The sequence below is a fragment of the Molossus molossus genome, unplaced genomic scaffold (assembly GCF_014108415.1).
Source record: "Molossus molossus isolate mMolMol1 unplaced genomic scaffold, mMolMol1.p scaffold_m16_p_12, whole genome shotgun sequence".
NCBI classification, from domain to species: Eukaryota; Metazoa; Chordata; class Mammalia; order Chiroptera; family Molossidae; genus Molossus; species Molossus molossus.
The window spans coordinates 95,175,433-95,194,588 of record NW_023425347.1 but is presented as its reverse complement, the minus strand read 5'-3'; the positions used below and the strand labels follow the sequence as shown (position 1 = coordinate 95,194,588).

General features: G+C 58.7%; 1 protein-coding gene across 1 annotated transcript in view; it reads left to right on the top strand.

The window, feature by feature from the left end:
• The window catches only part of KAZN (kazrin, periplakin interacting protein), a 398,743-nt gene extending 384,978 nt beyond the window's left edge, over nt 1-13,765 (top strand). The window contains exons 9-15 of the mRNA XM_036256063.1: nt 91-296; nt 802-920; nt 8,167-8,398; nt 9,007-9,108; nt 9,540-9,706; nt 12,207-12,312; nt 13,601-13,765. Coding sequence (XP_036111956.1) covers nt 91-296; nt 802-920; nt 8,167-8,398; nt 9,007-9,108; nt 9,540-9,706; nt 12,207-12,312; nt 13,601-13,765 — 1,097 coding nt within the window. The remainder of the gene's footprint in view (nt 1-90; nt 297-801; nt 921-8,166; nt 8,399-9,006; nt 9,109-9,539; nt 9,707-12,206; nt 12,313-13,600) is intronic.
• Nucleotides 13,766-19,156: the final 5,391 nt, after the last annotated feature.

The window sequence follows — 19,156 nt, the reverse complement described above, 5'->3', positions numbered from 1 at the left end:
CGCCCTGCCCCCTGCAGCCCCGCCCTGCTGCCCCTGCAGCCCCGCCCTGCCCCTCCCCCCAGCTTGGCCCTGTGTGCTTGTGTGTTGCAGACTCGGACAGCCAGTGCAGCCCCACGAGGCAGAGCCTCAGCCTGTCGGAGGGTGAGGAGCAGATGGACCGGCTGCAGCAGGTGGAGCTGGTCAGGACCACCCCCATGTCCCACTGGAAGGCCGGCGCCGTGCAGGCCTGGCTGGAGGTGGTCATGGCCATGCCCATGTACGTCAAGGCCTGTGCGGAGAATGTGAAGAGTGGGAAGGTAGGGCACCTCCAGGACCCCGGTGGGGTGGGAATGCCCAGCTGGCCCTCCCTTGAGCTTTACCAACCTGAGCTGGCCTGCCCCGCCCCCACCCCCACCGACTCCCACCCTCAGGGTTAGGAGGAGATGTAATCTGGGAGCTGACCTAGGCTCAGGGGCCAGTGTTCCCGTAAATCATCATGTCTCCTCTAGCAAGTCGCATAACCCTCTGAGGCTCGGCCTCCTCCCTTCACCTGGCTGAAGGGAGGCAGGACTCACCTGGAGGGCTCCACGGGCCTGGATAGTGACCCGCCCACCTCGAGAGCACGGGTCTGAGCGGCTGCAGGGATGCACCAGGTGCTCTGCCCGGACCTAATGGGAGGCACACAGGGAGACCGGGAGAGGCGGCTCCAGCCCGCAGACCCCTCTGGGGCTCAGCCCAGGCCATCAGCAGTCCTGGGAGGCCGTAGGTGCCCACCCCAAACCTCCCTTCCGGGTGCTCAGGCCCCACCTTTCTGGGGAGCAGGTGCTGCTGAGCCTGAGTGACGAGGACCTGGAGCTGGGCCTGGGCGTGTGCAGCTCCCTCCACCGGCGCAAGCTGCGGCTGGCCATCGAGGACTACCGCGACGCCGAGGCGGGCAGGAGGTGAGCCAGCCCGGCTGCCCCAGGGTCAGGGAGAACAGCCCCTCCAGCCCTCCGTCACACAGGGCGGCGAAGGGGCACTGTAGGCCGGGCCAGGTGTGCAGAGTAGCAGGTGTGCCTAGCATGGTCCCAAACACCACTGAGCAGGAGGCCCAGGCACACCCCAGTCCCTCCCATGGAAAGATGGGGACCAGGGAATAAGTGAGGCCCCAAATGCCCTATGATCCCCCCGGTGCAGGAGTCAGGGAGACCTCACGCAGCCCCAGAACTCCTCTGTCTCTGCGGGTGGTTCAGCCTGAGTGGATCTGGGAACTGGGCCACAGGTCTGTTCTGCCTGCTTCCAGCTCAAACCCCAGCTCCTCCGACTCCAGGGTGAGGGGGGTGGCATGGGTCAGGGCACAGATGAGGCAGCAGGGCCGGGCGGGAGGGGCTCCATTCAGGCAGCCCACAGGGAATGGCAGAGGCCCCTCCCACCTGGTGTGTCCCCACTGCCCGGCCCCCACTGCTCAGAACACCCCCACCTGCTGCCCACCTCTCTTCTGACCTTTTGTGAGCAGGATTTTTTTGGGGGCCTCATTCACCAAGCAGCTCCAGGGAAAAGGGAAGGACCCCCACGTGCGCACACACACACTCACTCACTTTCTCTCTCTCTCTCTCTCTCTCCCTCTCTCGCAAGGGCTCAGAGAGCAGAGGGGACAGGGAGCAAGCTGGTGAATCTGACTTTTGTTTTGCATAATTATCTCCTTCGCTGATTTCCCCATCATTTCTGCGCGGTTAATTAGTCAGCCCTAGTGGTGTGTGCTGTTATTTGCAGAAGCAGCTTTGTAGATTAAAAGAAGAGGGGGCTGGCGCTGGGGAATGGGGCTGGTCTGGAAGCGGGAAAACCAAATGCCTGTGTCCGGGGACGGCCCTGGTGGCATTCCAGGTGGCAGGAGATGACAAGACGGGATCAGAAACTCCGGAGCGGGGCGGGGGGGGAGCAAGCAAAGCCACCGTCAAGACCCTGCCTGTCCTCGACGACCGGGCTGGAGGTGGGGATGGAGGAGAGCCCCCTGAGAGTCCCCTCCTGAGGGTCCCACAGCACCTCACACTCACCACCCACTCTTAACCAGCGCCTTCCTTGGAATCCCCAAAAGTGCTCACATCCTCGGTCACCCAAGCTGGAACCCCCTCCTGCCTCCGGTCCCACTCCCAAGGCAGTCAGTAGATGCTGCCTGTGTTCATTGAACAGCATGGGGCTGCCTGCTTCTCAAAAATGTGGGCTCTCTGCCCCAGATCCCCCGAAATGTGGCTGACCCTGAGAACCTCCAGGAGCCAAGATTCTACTGGGTAGATTCGAGTCAGCAGCCAGATGCAAACGGGTTTTGCAAAATGACGAGAGCTGTAAGAACAACTGTTTCCAAGGATCATGGGCCCAGCACTGGACACCCCACAGCTTCCTGCAGAAGGAGGGGTCTTCTTATGAGGGTTCCATTCACTCCCTGTGGAAATCTGGCCTGTCCCTGACTTGCCCTGTGACCATGCTCTCTCTGGGGACTGGATTTCGCCACCTGTGAAGTGAAGGGGGTACATTAGGATAGTGGTTCTTTCACTTTTGGGGATCATGGCCCCTTTGAGAAGCAATAAAAGCTTCTGACACTTCCGCCAGAAGAAATAGATGGAACTTCATGAATCTGCGTTCTGGGATCCTCTGACCCACCCACAGAACTCTAGGGTAAGAACGCCAGTGAGGTCATCACACAAAACCGTCCTGCGTGGCTTTGGGCATAGCATCGCCCTCTCTGGGCCTGGTTCGCCTCATCTCTAAAATACCGACAACAAAGCCCACCAGCACTCGCCAAACCGCCCCCCATCATTTTATGGATATGACTTTGTTTAACAGTCACAACGCCAGTGTGGGGTAGACATTCTTACCCCCATTTTAAAGATGGAGAAAGTGAGGTCCAGAGAACTCATGGGCACAGTCACACTACAGAATATTAAACTTTGAAGTCAATTCTCTTTCCTGTACCCCATGTCCCCTTTGTGTTAAGACAATAGCAACGGCTCTGGCTCCTCCTACTATTACTGATGGAACACTCCAGGCGTCCTAGAGCCCGTGCTAAGCGTTTTCCCTTCTCTCATCTCTGAGTCTTCACAACTCCAGGAGGCCAGCTCACACAATCAGCCCCATTTTACAGATGAGGAAACTGAGGCACAGAGGTGCGAGGACTTGGAGCCAGCACAGGCTTGTGTTTTCTCTGTCGAATGATGACCCAGACGATACCTGAATCTGCCCAAACTCGGATTTCCGGGTCTCACCTAGCCCCAGTTTGAGGAGGGGGCAGCGGCGAATGTGATGAACTGTCTTCAGTGCCGCTTAAGGTCAAGTCTAAGGTCGTGCCGCTGTACTCGACTTGGGCGCTTAGATCGCCCAGACCAACAGCTGAGGAAGTGTTGCCCAGCTGAGGTCCCATGGGGCCACGGTAATGGAAGGAGCCTTCTGAAGGGCAGGAGCGCATTAACTCTCGGCATGCACGCCGATATTGCTGATTATAAACGGGCCTCTCTCAAGCAGGTTAGCAGGTGCCCCCCTGCCCCCACCCCACGGCCTGTGGCACCACTGGTTTGCTGAGCAAGCCCTTCCTTCACCCAGGAGAGGGGGTGGGTTCTGGTCTTCGGCAGTGCCGGGCCCGGTGGCGTCGGATTCAGGGGCCCTGAGCTCCGACTGGTGCCGGGGAGACAGCAATGATGGCTGGGCCTGGGAAGGATCCCTCTGAAGGGACAGGCTGGAGCCGGCCTCGGAGGGGCTGGGAGGGTTCCGGTTGCCAGCTGTGCCCTGGCAGCCCCCCTCCCGGCGGACTGCATCCTCTGCCCCACTCAGTGTGTCTGCCTATGTGGGAAGCTGTGGGGCATTAACCTGAACCGGGTGGGCCCCTGGGTGCGTGCTGACGCGCTGCATCCGGTCCTGCCCTCCAGGACTGCCAGTCTAGGCAGCTGGCCGGATGGGCAGCGAGGAGCTGGGGTTCCAAGTAGAGGGATGGGACTCCCCGGAGGCTCTGGGCACAGAGAGCATACTGACCGAGCAGCACAAGGGCCCAGAAGGCGCCTCCGCAGGGTCCTGGAGGAGATCAGCCAGTCCAGGGGTGGGATGGGCTGGAGACCAAGCCCTGGCCCCCGGGGCAGACCCAGGGGCGCTGGGGCGGGAGGAGGGAGAGGGAAGCCAGGAGCCCACCCTTCCTTCCCCGGGGCCATTCTCCCAGTGAAGCGTCGCTTTTCCTGCGTCAGGCAGGCGGTCCAGCAGAGAGCAGTCCCTGTGCTCAGATCAATTAACTTCCAAGTCCCATGTGTGGCTCGTGCTGAGCAGGAAATGCTTGTGGGCAGAGGGCTCAGGCTGGGGGCTACTCTGCACAGCACACTCAGCAAACCTCTCTGCAGGCGAGATCGAGACCTGGGGCGGAGGAGTGAGCCCCGGGCAGGGCGGAAGGAAAGGGGTGCAGGGGGAGGCACAGAGGGGAGCCCCACAGCTGGAGGGGCAAAGAGGTCAGGGCATCTCGGAAGTGCGGAGGGCCTGAGCCTGGTGCGGGGTGGGGGTGGGGAGCAGACCTCCTTAGAACCCTCCAAGGACTTCCGATTATATTCCTACAAAGGGAGTTATGGTAGAGTTTTCTTATTTTATTTTATTTAAATCGACCCTTTGTTCTTTTTTTCCCCCTCTTTTCCTGACTTTTTATTAGTTGAATGTTTTCACTACTGGCTTATGAACTATAATTTCTTTCTTTTACTTTCTTCTGTTGCTGTAGGGAGTTACAATGTACACAGTGTTCCACTGTCCATCTTCAAATACTATTATATAACTTTGTCTCTAGTATAACATGATTCTTCTCCTGCCTGCGTGCTAGTGTCTTATAAACAACATGCTCCATTATACACTGTCCTCAAGATTCACCCGTGTTGTCGCAGGTTGCAGAAGTTCCTGGTTTAAAAAGGCTGCATAATGTTCCGTGGTGTGCATTCACCCCATTTTGCTTGTCTGTTCCTCTGCTGAGAGACACCTGGGTGGCTTCCACCTTTGGCTATTGGGATTCGCCGCTGTGAACGTGGGTGTGCAAATACCTCTTCAAGGCCCTGCTTTCCATTCTTTGGGTCTGTGCCCAGACGTGAAATTGCTGGACCATATGGTAATTCTGTTTTTAGTTTTTTGAGGAAACTCCACACTGTTTCTGCAGCAGCTGCACAGTCTTACCTCCCGCCAACAATGCACAAGGGTCCCTGTTTCTCCACCTCCCCAACACTTGAGGCTTTGGGAGTGGTGATGGTAGCCATGCTGATGGCTGGGAGGCCCCATTTCCTTGTAGGTTTGATTTGCATTTCCCCAGGGATTAGTAATGTTGAGCATCTTATCACCTTTTTTTCTTCTACCTTTTTTTTTTTTAAATCCTCACCCAAGGATATTTTTCCATTTATTTTCAGACAGAGTGGGAGGGGGAGAGAGAGAGAAAAAAACATTGTTGTGAGAGAGACACATTGATTGGTTGCTTCCTGCACAACCCCAACCAGGGCTGGGGACTGAACTGCAACCAAGGTTCATGCCCTTGGCTGGAATCGAACCCTCAACTCTTTGGTCCAAGGGTTGATGCTCTAACTGCTGCACCAAACTGGCCAGGGCATCCTCACACCTTCCTCAGGGAAATGTCTGTTACAGTCATCTGCCCGTTTCTGTTGGTCATTTTCGTTCTCCTTTCGATTCTTTGGCTTAGTTCAAGTTTCCACATGGTTATTTTCGTTCCTCTTAAAGAAATTCCTTTAACCTGTCTTGGAGTTTGTTCCTCTGATGATGAATTCTTTCAATTTTGCTTGTTAAGAAAAGTCTTTGTTTCCACCCTCATTTTTTTTTTTAAGACTTATTTTTTTAGAGCCGTTTTAAGTTCCCAGCAGCACTGAGGGGAAGATAGAGTTCCCACATACCCTCTGCCCCTCCCCCAGGATCACATCCCCCACTAGGTGGAACGCTTGTTACAACCAAACCTACGCTGACACGTCATCACCACCCCAAGTCCTTCGTTGACATTAGGGTTCACTTTGGTGGTGTCATTCTGTGGGTTTGGACAGACATCGGGCGACATTCGTCCATCATCCCGGTGTCGTGCAGAGTCTCTGTCTCTGCCTGTTCATCCCTCCCTCTCCCCCAACCACCTCTCTCCTCACCGTCCCCATAGTTTTGCCTTTTGCAGAATGTCATGTACTGGGAACCTTTTTCAGGCTGGCTTCTCTCACGTAGTCATACGCACTTAAGGTTCCTCCACAGGGGATGTTTCCCGGGGAGTGACATGATCTAATGGATGCGGTTAAAAGCCCACCTGGCAGCCACAGGGAGTGTGCATTGGAAGGTACAAGGGGTTGGGGGCAGGCAGGGGGCAGGTGCAGAAATCCACGCCAGAGGTGGTTGTGCCCTGAACCCAGAAAAGGAGAGAAAGGGACAGACACACTGACCACACTGATTGGTAGATGGACAGGACGGGAGAGGACAGAGTCAGGGCGAGTGAGGACAGGGAGCTGGATGACGGAAGGGGGTGGGGAAGAGCTGGGCGAGGGGGCGGGCATTTCACTTGGAGCCATTAAATGTGAGATGCGCGTGACAGCCAGATGTCGGGAGTGCAGCTAGTCAGCACCTGGGACTCGGAGGAGTGGAGAGAGGAATTTAGGACTTGTTGTTTACAGATATAATCCAGAGCTCCGGAAATGGATGTCACCGGGGAAGAAGGGGAGGGGTCACGAGGGAAATTGTGCTCATTATGTAGCAGCATCCGCTCCAAGCAGGGTGCTCAGAAGGTGCTGGATACATGTTCCTAGAAGGAAGGACGGACAGGGAAGAACCGGGGGACCAGGAGCAGGGGGACCTGCTAGCTCTGTCCGGGGAAGGGACTGGAGAGGGCAAAGTCCAGGGCAGAGAAGATGGTACCCGGGGGGAGTAGTGGAGAGGAAGAAGAAGGATACTGAGTCAGGTGGAGTTAAAAGCCCAACCCAGGTCTCCAGAGATGGGTGGACAGGGACAAGTCTCTGTCTCCAGCAGCCCATGCTGGGAAGGAGTAAGGGGTTCCTTCTGCCTGGGGGGAGGGAACGATGCTGGCCCTGATACCAGGCCTGGGAAAGGAGGATACGTTCATCATTTTACTTTCTTTTTTTTTTTTAATCCTCACCCGAGGACATTTTTGCATTTATCTTCAGGTAGAGTGGAAGGGGGAGAGGGAGGAAGAGAGAGAGAGAAACATCCACGTGAGAGAGACACATCGACGGGTTGCCACCCACACAACTGCAACTGGGGCGGGGGGCAAACTGCAACCGAGGTACCTGCCCCTAGCGGGAACCGAACCCAGGTCTCTCTGGTCTGTGGGCCGATGCTCCAACCGCTGAGCAAAACCGGCCAGGGCTCATTTTACTTTCTTACGTCCACATTATGATTGTTCCCTGGAGCCCCGTGGCTCCCACTGAGACAATGCTGCCCCCCTACCTGGCAGCACCTCCTGTTGTTTCTCAAAGTCCCAGCAAGTGGGAGATGCTGGTCTTATTCCTTCAGCGAGGCTGCCACCGTGTGGTGAGCAAGGGAATGACAGTAACTGGACTGCCCTAGACAGGCGCATCCACGCTTTCCTGTATCTGAGAAGAATCTGTGGTACGCCCACTGTGCGTGGCATCGGTGCCCACTGTGCGTGGCATCAGCACCCACTGTGCATGGCACTGGGACAAGTTCTGTGCGAGATACAAAGAAATCTGAGGGCTGGTGGTGAGGAGCGAGGACTTGGAATAGGCAAATGTAGGTTTGATTCTGACGTGCCACTGGGTGACTGGCTGTAATCCAAGAGGAGGTGGGCCTGGCCAAGGGTTTGGGGCAGGCTGGGCGGTGCAGGGAGCTCCCCAGCGGTGCTGCTTACTCTACACATGTCCTTGCTGCTCCGTCACTGTCCCTTCCCACTGGCAGTCTGTCCAAATGTGGCCTTGTCTCTTTTCCTATCCCCCCTCTATTGCTCCCTTTCTGTTCTTTGGGGCTCTCTCTCTCCCCCACCCCTCTCCCCCCCTCTCTCCCCTTCATCTCCCTCTCACTCCATCTCTGCTCTGTCTCTCTCTCCATTCCATCCCTGTTCCTGTCTGTCTCTGTGGTTGTCCTGCTCCCTGCCTGCCCCTCATTGTTTTCATTCTCTCCCTTCATCTCTGCCCATCTCTGCCACCTTTCCCCACCATCCCTCTCTCTGGCTATGTCTCTCCTCACCAGCCTGTCCAAAGCCGCTGATCTGGACCATCACTGGGTGGCCAAGGCCTGGCTGAATGACATCGGACTGTCCCAGTACTCCCAGGCCTTTCAGAACCACCTGGTCGATGGGCGGATGCTAAACTCCCTGATGAAGCGGGACCTGGAGAAGCACCTGAATGTGTCCAAGAAGTTTCACCAGGTCAGCATCCTGCTGGGGATCGAGCTGCTGTACCAAGTGAACTTCAACAGGGAGGTGAGGACCAGGGTGTGGGGTGCAAGCACCTTTCACCGCCTTGCTTTCCCCTCTGGCATTCACTGTTTGTCCATCCAGCCATCTCCCCATCCATCCGTCCAGGCACCCACCCATCCGTCCATCCAGGCACCTACCCATCCATCCGTCCAGGCACCCACCCATCCGTCCATCCAGGCACCTACCCATCCATCCGTCCATCCATCTGTCCAGGGACCTACCCATCCGTCCATCCAGACAGCCACCCATCCATCTGTCCAGGCACCCATCCGTCCGTCCAGGCACCCACCCATCCGTCCAGGCACCCACCCATCCGTCCTTCCATCCATCCATCCATCCATCCATCCATCCATCTGTCATCTACACCCACCCTCCATGCATGCACTTATCTCTTCCTCTCCATGCCTCCTTCCAACAACTGCGCATCGCAATGGGGCAGGCCCTGTGCTCAATTCAAAGGAAATAGTGAACCCCTATTCCCCATGAACTCACAGCGTATCCTCACACAGGCACCCTGAGGTCCCTGTGAGCACTGGGGACCCTCACTCCCCAGGTCACCTCAGCGTTCTCCCTTGCCCCCCAAACTGACCCACTGTCTCCCTCCCCACCAGGCCCTCCAGGAGCGCCGGGCTCGCTGCGAGACACAGAACGTAGACCCCGTGGTCTGGACCAACCAGCGGGTGCTCAAGTGGGTTCGAGATATTGACCTGAAGGTGAGGGGTGGTGGTGGATGTGGGGGTGACTGTCAGACAGATGCAAGTCCCATGCACGTTTGTGTGCCAGTCAAGATCCACTTTTGTGTGCACTGGGGCATCGTTGCCCAGGCTGGCAAGAATACCCTGCCTCCTGTCCCTCAGGAGGAGGGAACCACGCCCCCCCCCCCACGGGACTCCCAGGGGGGTGGGGGATGCTGAGCCATCCTCGCTGGAGGGCGAGTGCGGGGTCGGATCAGGTTCGTTTTCTCACTCAAGTACCGGTGGGCTGCCTGCCCAGGTCTGGGCAGGTCACAGACAAAATGATCTTGGTCACCGGCCTCATGGCCTGAAGAGAGTGAGGGTGGGCCCCCCCTCGGCATGAAATCGACCAGTCCCCAAGGGGGCGAGCTCTCGGCCCCCAGCTGGCCAGCCCCGTGCCTCGCCCTCAGGAGTACGCAGACAACCTGACCAACAGCGGGGTCCATGGCGCCGTGCTGGTGCTGGAGCCCACGTTCAACGCCGAGGCCATGGCCGCCGCCCTGGGCATCCCCAGCGGGAAGCACATTCTCCGGAGACACCTGGCGGAGGAGATGAGCACCGTCTTCCACCCGGCCAGGTGGGTGTGGGCCGCGCTTCCCCCGGGCCCCGCCCTGACGGGGTCCCACTTGTCCCTGGCGACAAGGCGGCTGGTGTCTCCAACAGAGCAGGAGATTGAGGCTCGGAGCAGCGAAGGTCTTTAGCCCCAGCGTCATAGGCCAGAAAGAGGCGGACGAGCTGTGTGGTTAAACCCCCAGCCCCCCGGGCGTCCAGAGAAGGACGAGCAGAGGGTGGCCACATGGGATGGGTCGGAGCTGGGGACGAGTCGACCAGCCCAGGAGGCCGAGGCCGCAGTTCCCGGCAGAGATGCCTGTGGGACAGAGGCTTGCGAAAGGGGTGGGTATGAACGGTGTCTATAGACCAGGTGAACAGACCACGTCCGTCCACTTACCCCCGTCCCTTCATCTGAAAAGTGAGCACAGGATACACACCTGGACAGGTGAACGAGGCTTCCCCCATGGGGTGCTCCCCGTGGGATGACTGCAGGAGGTTAGATGCCCCTTTATTGAGCACTTGCTATGTGCTTAGAGATCGGGCTAGCGCAGGACTGCACCCCACACATGCCCGGCCGGTGCAGTCCTGCGTACATCATCCATTATCACCAACGACGCGCGGTCACGTCCCTCAGTTCACTGGGTCCCCGTCCCCCTGCGGGAAGCCGAGTGAGAAGGGACCATCACCCCATTTTTTATGTATTTAATTTTTTTGTTAATCCTTATCCAAGGATATTTTTCTATCGATTTTTAGAGAGAGTGGAAGAAAGAGAGGGAGAGAGAGAGAAACATCGATGTGAGAGAGAGACATCGATTGGTTGCCTCCTGCATGACCCTGACTGGGGCCGGGGAGCAAACCTACCACCCAGGTATGTGCCCTTGACCGGGACTCAAACCTGTGACCCTTGGGTCCTCAGGCAGACGCTCCAACTGCTGAGCCAACCCGGCTGGGGCCATCGCCTCATTCTGTGGATGAGAAAGGCCTCAGAGAGGTGCTATGACTTGCTCGAGACTCAACAGGAGTCAAAGGCAGGGCTGGCACCTTCCAGCAAGGACTGCAGTGACCTCCCGCCCTGCCAGGAAGCTTCGAGGGCACCGAGGGGCACCTGCTCCACCCCCCGGTAGACGCGGCCCCCGAGGCCCTGTCACAGAAGTGCAGCGAGGCTAGTGGTGCGCCACGTGCGACACGCAGATGCCCCCAGAACTGGCCGTTCAGTCCTGACCTCATGCCCAGACTGACGGAAGTGGCTGATCTTGAGCTGGTTCCGCCGGGCTCCCCTTTCTGCCTGTCCACCCCAGTGTCTCGTTAGTATTTCGGGGGGAAAGCAACTCCACTGTGAGTTCGAAGAGCCTGGACCTCCGGCCCCAGAACAGGAGGCCTGGGCCCGAGAAGTCCAAGCCACGGGAGGAGACGTATTCTTGGGCCGTTCAGTGGGTCCCCCGCGCAGGGCCGGCAGGGCACGTTGACATTTTCAGGCCCCACGAGAAAGTGATGTTTTACAATATTCTGCCCACCTCCCCTTCAAACATTCGCTGAGCTGTGAGCCCAGAGACCTGGCACTGGGGGCAGGGAGGGCCGTGGGGGCTGCATGCTGGCTCTTCCAGAACCTTCTGTGTGATTTTAGCAGGAAACTTGCCTTCGGTTCCCTCAACCTGAAATGGGGGTCATCACCGCTCCTTCTGAGGGGGGTCGAGGAGCTAGTGTGGGGGAGGGACTGGCACACATTAGGGGCCAGTGAATACCCTTTCCTTCCATCCTGGCCCGGGGACCCTCATGATTAGGTGAGACTCAGCGCTCGGGCAGCCCAGCCGGCACAGGTGCTTCCTCCAGGAAGGCTTCCCCCCTGCACCACAATGGCCTTAGTGCAGTGACTCAGGACACCCCCCGGGGGCCTGTTCTCCAGAACCTTCCCTCATCCAGCACCCCCTTCCAGTGTCCCATTCCCTCGAGGGCTGACGGACGACTAGAAACCGTCAAGAGCCCTGTCAAGCCTCCAAAGACCTTTGTCTGGAGGCTGGTTTACCCCCGAAGCATTTGCATTTTCGTGAGTCCTCCTCCCAAGGCGTTACGCGGTGGGACTTCAGCGGCTGTGGGGAAACGGGGAGAGACTTGCGGGGGGTGGCAGGGCCGTCCCCGTTCCCTCTGTCGACACCACAGGGTGGCCCCTTTCCCTCCAGGGCGCGGAGCTTGCTAGGCCCCGAGCTGCGTCCCGGGCTCCATTGCACAGACGGGGACGGAGGCCCAGCAAGGTCATCAGCTGGCACAAGGCCACAGCTCGGGGACTCAGACCAGGCGTGTGCCCCTCGCGGCCTGTGCTGGTCACAGTAAGACACACTCATGGCAGCTCGTGGTGTGCCCACGGCTCCGGGGCCTTCGTGTGTATCATCTCATTTCCGACCTCGGAGGAGCTGTTGGCACTTACAGCCACGCAGCCCCGGGGACACAGCTGAGGGCCCAGCCAGGCCCCTGGGGCGCGGACGCAGGTGTCTGGGAGGCAGAGCTGACTTGCAGTGGTCTTTCCCCAGCTCCACGGGCGCCCGGGAGGCTGAGCGCTTCGGGACGCCCCCCGGGCGGGCCCCCAGCACCCCCCGGGCGGGGAAGGAGGACCACAGCAAGCCCAAGGCCGGCCGGGTAAGTCGCCCTGCGTTCTGCTGAGCCCTGCCGCCCGGGAGGCCTTTTTGTCAGCCCGGCAGCTTGGCCCCTCCCAGCTCCTGCGTGGGCCTTGGGGGGAGCTCTGGGCAGGTCACAGGTGCAGCGAGGGGAGTCACCCCCAAGAGGAGGGCCCACCTGCCTGCCTCAGTCCCCTGGGTGGTTGCTCAGATTCTGGGACCCCCTGGACTCCTGAAACAAAGGGCCTCTGGGGCGAGGGGGACCCTGCATGCAGGCTGCCAGAGGGCCCCAAAGCACCCCAAACTCTAGGAACCTCTGACTTAGACTTTGAACTCGTGACCTGATCAGCAGCAGAGGAGCCTCTGAGGTAGGAACACGTGTCCAGTGTGGGGCCGACCGCAGACTCAGACCGACACAGAGTCCTCAGTGGACGTGTGGAGACTCAGACAGCAGAAGCGGATGACCCCCAAATTCTTCCATTCGCTCAGCGAACACTTGGGGTGCTAACCACGTGCCGGCCCCATCCTAGGCCAGGGGTATAAGCATGAATAAGTTATACCTTCCCCTTACGGTGCTCTCAGAATGAGCATTCTCATTAAGGGTGAGACCCCCCCAAAGGGTGAACATTGGTTTAGGGGAGGCTAAAATCCCTGACTCTTTCTATGTAACTAGCACTGTGTGTCTGTGGTAGAATTTCATGGTGGGAGTATGATGAGGGGCAAATGTCTAAAATGCTCCTTTTAGGGAGGAAATAATGAAAGAAGATAGGAATTTTTATCCTCATTTTGCAGCTGAAAAACTGAGGCTCAGAGAGGGCAAGTGACTTGTCCCAGGTCACACAGCAGGGAAGCGGCAGAGCAGGGATCTGAACCCTGATCTGTGAGCCTCTAAAACTCACAGGCTTTCTGCCACACCGGGCAGTCCAGAATGTTTGTCCTCGACTTGAGAACGCGGTCAGGCCTCACGGCCATGCTCAGAGAGTCTCCGCTCCATCACACCTGTTCCCGAGCCTCCTCCCGCTGAGGAGGAAGACGAGAGGTTTGTGGGTGATCAGAATGACTACACCTGTCCTCACCCTTGGTAACCCTTGGTTCCCTCCTACTGGGAACACAAAGCTCTCCCCGAATGTTCACTCACAATGTTTCCCTGAGCAGTAGAGTAGTGTCACCCCCAGGAAAAGCACAGAGAGGTTAGATGAGTTACTCAAGGCCACACAGCCATGAGAAGAGGAGACCCCACATTTCTCAGATCTGAAAAGTCGATTCCTTTTCTTCCCCCCTGTCCTGTGGCCTCATCCCTCTCTTCTCAGTTGCCCCTGGGGAAGATAGGAAGGGGCTTCAGCAGCAAAGACCCCGATTCCCATGACGACTACGGCTCTCTTCAGAACGAAGACTGCAGGGAGGACGCCGTGCAGGGCAGGCCGGAGCCGTGCCGCCCGGAAGGCTACAGTGGCCTGGAGGTCACCAACGTGTGAGGGACCGCCGCTCCGCCGGACCCAGCACGAGGACTCACCTGGGGGAGGAGCAGCCAGGGGCCAGCGTCGCTGTCCATCGTGACCTCGGGCTGAGGGTGTGCCTCTGGCCCTGGGGACAGCCCCGCCAGACCGCTGCAGTTTCACACGGGAGCCCAGGATCGAGGTGGCACCGCCGTGGGCTTCCTGCCAGCGGAAAGGTACCGGCCACGAGGACCTGTCACGGTGCCCGCCCTGCGCGATCCTGGCTCCACCGCAGAGTGACTAAGCCCTTGTCCTGGCCACCTCCTGCTGAGACCTCTCACGAAGGGAGGTCTCAGCTCCAGTGTCCTTGCCAGCGTCACTGAGAACTCGGGTTCTCTTTTGGGGTCACTGAATCTCTCTTGGGAGAAAGCAAAACGGGGACATCATTCCCTCTGCCCTGAAAGCCCCGTGTCACTCAGGGTGACATTAGCCCCGTCCTCCCTGGAGCAGCTCCCGGGGTGGGGGCAGGTGAATGATCCATGCAGGGTGGGGCTTAGCAGCGACATTCCCAGGAAATGCAGACATCCTGTCATGGGGGGGGCATGGTGATGGCGGGATCGGGGATTAGGTCTGTGACAACTGTACCAAATGTGGCAATGGATCCGGGATTGGGGGCAGGGCAATGCTCATCGTTAATCCAGCAAACCTTTGTTGTGACGTCACCGGAGACAGGTGTGCACACCCGATGTCCTCACTGTCGCAGAGCCCAGTCATCGAGGTGGTGGCGAGAACCCCAGCCCTCTGCCCGACTCTCCACTGTTTGGCTGTGTGGCCTCTTCCCAGCGGCCTCCCCTCTCTGTGCCTCAGCATCTTCGTCTACGGTGCTGCGGTTCCCTCCCGGGGTGCTGTGAGGGTTAACACTTGCTAACGCCTGTAACACTTTGTAACCTCTCGGGAGACAGGTGGACGTGAGGGGTGGGGGTCGCATTCCCCACGTACACACCGAGGAGCGGACATGGGGCCACTCCTCTCTAACTCTGCTGGGTGTAAGAACCCTGCAGAAGGGCCACACGGAACATGGAAGGTTTCGATTCACAGAGCCCCCGGCGGGGCCGGGCCGGGCCGAGAGGGGGGAAACCGCGGCTCAGCCCTTGGAAACCGGGGTCCAGGCGCCCCTCCCTGGACCTCCATGCCTAGCGACGGTGCGGGAAGGACGAAAGGCATTGTTCCACCTACACTTCGGTCATCAAAGCGAGTCATTTGCTGGGACCCGTCGCTCCTCTTCTGTCGGAGAATTTGCACCGAGTGTCACGGAGAGGTTCGAATTGCCAACACCCGCCGTGCGTCAGCCCCTGAGCGCTCCTCCACCCAGCGCACCCAGCGCACCCAGCGCACTGCTTCCCCTCGCGGGAAGCACATCAGCCGAGCCCCGAGGAGGGGAGGAGTCCGCCCAGCGCCAGGACCAAGGGGTTCTCTCTGACCCTTAACACGAGCACAGCCTTTCCTACCCCGGGAATTAACACGAGCACAGCCTGTCTTACCCCGGGAACCAAATGCCTAGTGGGTGGACAGGTAGACGCCCCCTGTTGTTTGAATGTTCGGCCTCCTTGGGACACATTTCAGATTCCAGGGCCTGCGGGGTGAAGCTCTGGTACCTGCCCCGGCTTTGCTGAGGTTCCAAATCCCAGCATCTTTATGACATTCAGCCACACACGGGACCTGGAGATGCAGAGCCCGGAGCCTGGGTAGGAGAGCAAAACGCCCGGCCATGCTGGTGCCACTGGTCACTCCTGAGCCAGCGTCCAGGCGGGGCGACCCAGCACCCCAGGACCTGCCTCTCGGGGGCAGCACCAGGAGGGCGGTTATTCCCGCAGGGCGAGCACGCCTGGCAGGGGGACCGAATGCGGACCTGGTTACGGGAGACTAACATTCACCCGACTGTCAGAAATGGGTCACTGGCACGGATGCGTTGGGAGGCCTGGGGCAATGCGAGCAACCTCGAAGGCACCTTTTGATCCAAAGATGACCTGGCCGCGCGTTCGTTCCTACCTGATGCTTGTACCCCTGGCAGCCAGGTGAGCACAGGGAGCTGGTTTTGTACATGAGAACAGGCTGGAGCATCAACTCCACGCAGACTCGCATCAGGTGGGCGTTGTCCGCTGGAAAAATCCTCAACGTCAACAAGGCTGGCGAGGAGAGCAGGGGTGCAGAAGGACTTGGCCGAAGGCTGGTAGCTCCGGGCACAGGCTGGCGAAGCAGTCACCTGCACCACACACCCGCACATCCTGTCCGCACGGCCTGAGCTGTGGTCTCGGCTCTTTTTCTTTTTAATGTGTTTTTATTGATTTTCTAGGGAGAGAGAGAGAAACATCGATGTGAGAGAAACATCGATCGGCTGCCTCCTGCACGCCCCTCACTGGGAATGAAGCCCACCACCCAGGCATGAGCCCTGACCGGGAATCGAACTGGGACCTCTCAGTCCAAGGGACGACCCTCAATCCACTGAGCCACGCCAGCCGGGCTGTGGCCTTGGTTCTTAAAGGGTGACACGGCATCTGGGAACAATGCAGTGTGCTTCTCTGAAGGGTGCTGCTGCCTGTGCTTACAGGTGCTGGCCCTAGAAAAGGGGTAGTTGGTGCCAGAATTTGGGGGGAACTAGGGTGGGCAGAGGTATGCCATGTTCTTCCCAGAAGCTGGGGGCCAGAGCCATCAGAAGGCACTTGCTTGGCAGACTCAGCTTTCTGACCCCAGATGCCTCTGAAAGACCCCTTTGTCCTTGGACGAACAGAACTTTTCTCCCAGAAGTCTGTGTCACCATAGCAGTCCCCAGACCCTAGGCTGCCAGGGACAGGGAGAGGCCATACGAGACCCTGACCAGATGAAGTCCAGGAGAAGGGGTCTTTACACAGCCAGTGTGGAGGGGCCTCGGAATGATGTCCCCCAATCCTTGGGCTAACAGCACAAGATGTGACTTCAGTGCTCACGGCGGGGGCACCCGGACCCCTCTGTGTCTCCGAGTCCAGCTCTCCCCTGCCCGTCAAAAGCATCACGTCTGCGCCAGGCACGGTCGCCTCCACACCGGGCTCCATCACCTCCGTGCTGTTCAAGGCTCCAACAGGCTCCTGGCAGTTCAGTGGCAAGAGACGAGCGCCCCGTGGGAAACAGCACCCGTGGGAAACAGCACCCGTGAATCGAACGGTCCTGCCAGTGGCCGGCTGGCTGGTGAGGAGGGCGTCCCGTGCCCTCCCACACTGGGGGGTTGGAAATGCCTTGTCCCTGAGCAAAGCTGATGCTCCTGGCTTTCGGTTGCTGGTCATGGCCCCGAACGTCTTCCCAAGAGTGGATTTTAACACTGTAACAATAAATACTACTGCCCAGCGCTTTGTCAAAGAGGTGGCCTTCCTCTGTGTGTGTGCTCATTAATTTTCCCAGCAGCCTCTTTGAGAGGGAGATCATTCGTCCACTGCTTAGATGGAGAGGCCGAGGGGCCAGCCGGCTCTGTAAAGCTAAGATCCAGGGTACAGAGCCTCGAACCCAGCCACTTGCCTCCAAATCCCAGGCTGGTCCCTCCCCACTCCCCTGAACCCCCCACTGCAGTATTGGGGACCCCGCCCCTCCCACCTTCCCGCCTAGGACTGACCTCACCAGGTGCCTCACTGGAAACGCATCCGGTGTGTGTTCTCCTGCTGGGAAAGCTTCCGCAACTGAGAGCAGAGATTCTAGGACGAGTGGATTCTGTATTAGCCAGTGACGGGGACAGGAAGGGTTTACTGGTTTATGTAAAGAACATTTGGGGACCATGACTGGTTGGGGTGAGGCTGGAGTCAGGGTGTCGAAAGGAATTTTCAGGATCTTCTCTATGTCTCAGCATTGCTTTTCCTCTGTATGTCAAGTTCATTCCCCGTCCCCAACTTGTCCCCATCTGCTTGCAAAATGACCGACAGACACAACCTCCCAGCTCAGCAACCCTGCCCAGGACAGGGCCTCTTGCTGAGAGTTCTAGCGAAGTCTCAGGGTGGACACTGGTTGGCTTGGACTAGGGTGGGGTCAGCAACGGGCCACACAGCCCGAGGGGACAGTGTTTGCACTGGTGACAGAACAGGGTCCTATGGCTCCTTTTAATGTGGCCAGAGGGCTTCCTTTCCTGACACATGCTTCCCCTCCGTAGCAGGAGGGGCAGGGCAGCCGGGCTCCAGGGACGGGAGCCCCACGACATTCTGAGAGGGAAGGACACACGCGTCCACACACCCAGCTCTCATGGGGGCGCCAGAAACAGGATCGAGAATTCAGGGCCATCTGACCCAGAGGTCGGGCCTGGGGACAGCTGACACCGGCTGGCACGGCCCTGTGCCACGCGGCAGGGATCCTCAGCCTGGGCAGCACTGACGTTCGGGACAGACCTGTGGGCACAGAGCTGTCCTGGGCACTGCAGGGTGTGCGGCAGCCTCCCGACTCTGGTCACCAGGCGCCGTTTCTCCAGACTTCGCCACACGTCCTCTGGGGAGGTGCAACCATCCCCCCTTGAGAATCACAGTGGTGCATGGTTTGGCCCATTTAAACCCCAGCAACTCTTTCAGGGAGCTATTGTTTTTCTCACCTGACAAATGGGGAAACCGAGGCACGGGGCGGTTACGGATTCCCAGCATTCTGAGCGGGTGAGTGGGAGCCGGGATCTTAGCGCGGCTGAGGGCTCTGCAGTCCGGCCTCAGGCTGGCAGCCGGGGTACCCCTACCGTTTACAGTAAGGATTCCCAGGGTCCCAGGGCAGAGGGACTTCCTCCTCACTGGGGAGCCGGCTAGGGGAGCTGGGTGCACCCCTCCCTGGGCAGAAAACCGCTCTCTAAATGACAAGTTTAAAGGGGAAAGACAGCTGCCCCAGCTCCTGACTTAAGGTCACCATTAGGGACCGGGAGGGTTGGTGAAGCGAGTCCTTGTAACAGCCGATCCCACACCACACCTCGGTCAGCCACACTTCGTTAGAAGAAGAAAACAGGAAGCAAGCTGAGTCTCTGACACTTGCCGGAGGCCTGTGTGCAGTTCCTAACGGAGTGGACCAGGCTGACGTCCCAGCTCCGCCCCAGGCAGGCCGTGTGGCCTGCCTGCTCCTGCCCTCCTCGGGGGACTGCTGTGCCCCACTTCCTGCCATTCTTGGGGGTGGAGGTCTGATGATCATACTGCCCCCCACCCACACTTTCAGGGAGGTCACATGGCAGCCCCCGGTCCTGGGATTTCCCCAGGAGTGGGCCCTGAGACCCAGGGGGATCTGGATGTGTCCCTCCCACAGAGATCCCAGGAGAAGGGAGCCAACCCAGAGCAAGAAAACAAGGTGGGGGCAGGAAGCCGGGAGGATTGACATGTGCCCTGGATCCAACTGTTCCTGAAGCTGGCGCCACTCCTGCTCCCTGAGGTTCGGTTGAGGGACGCCCTAACC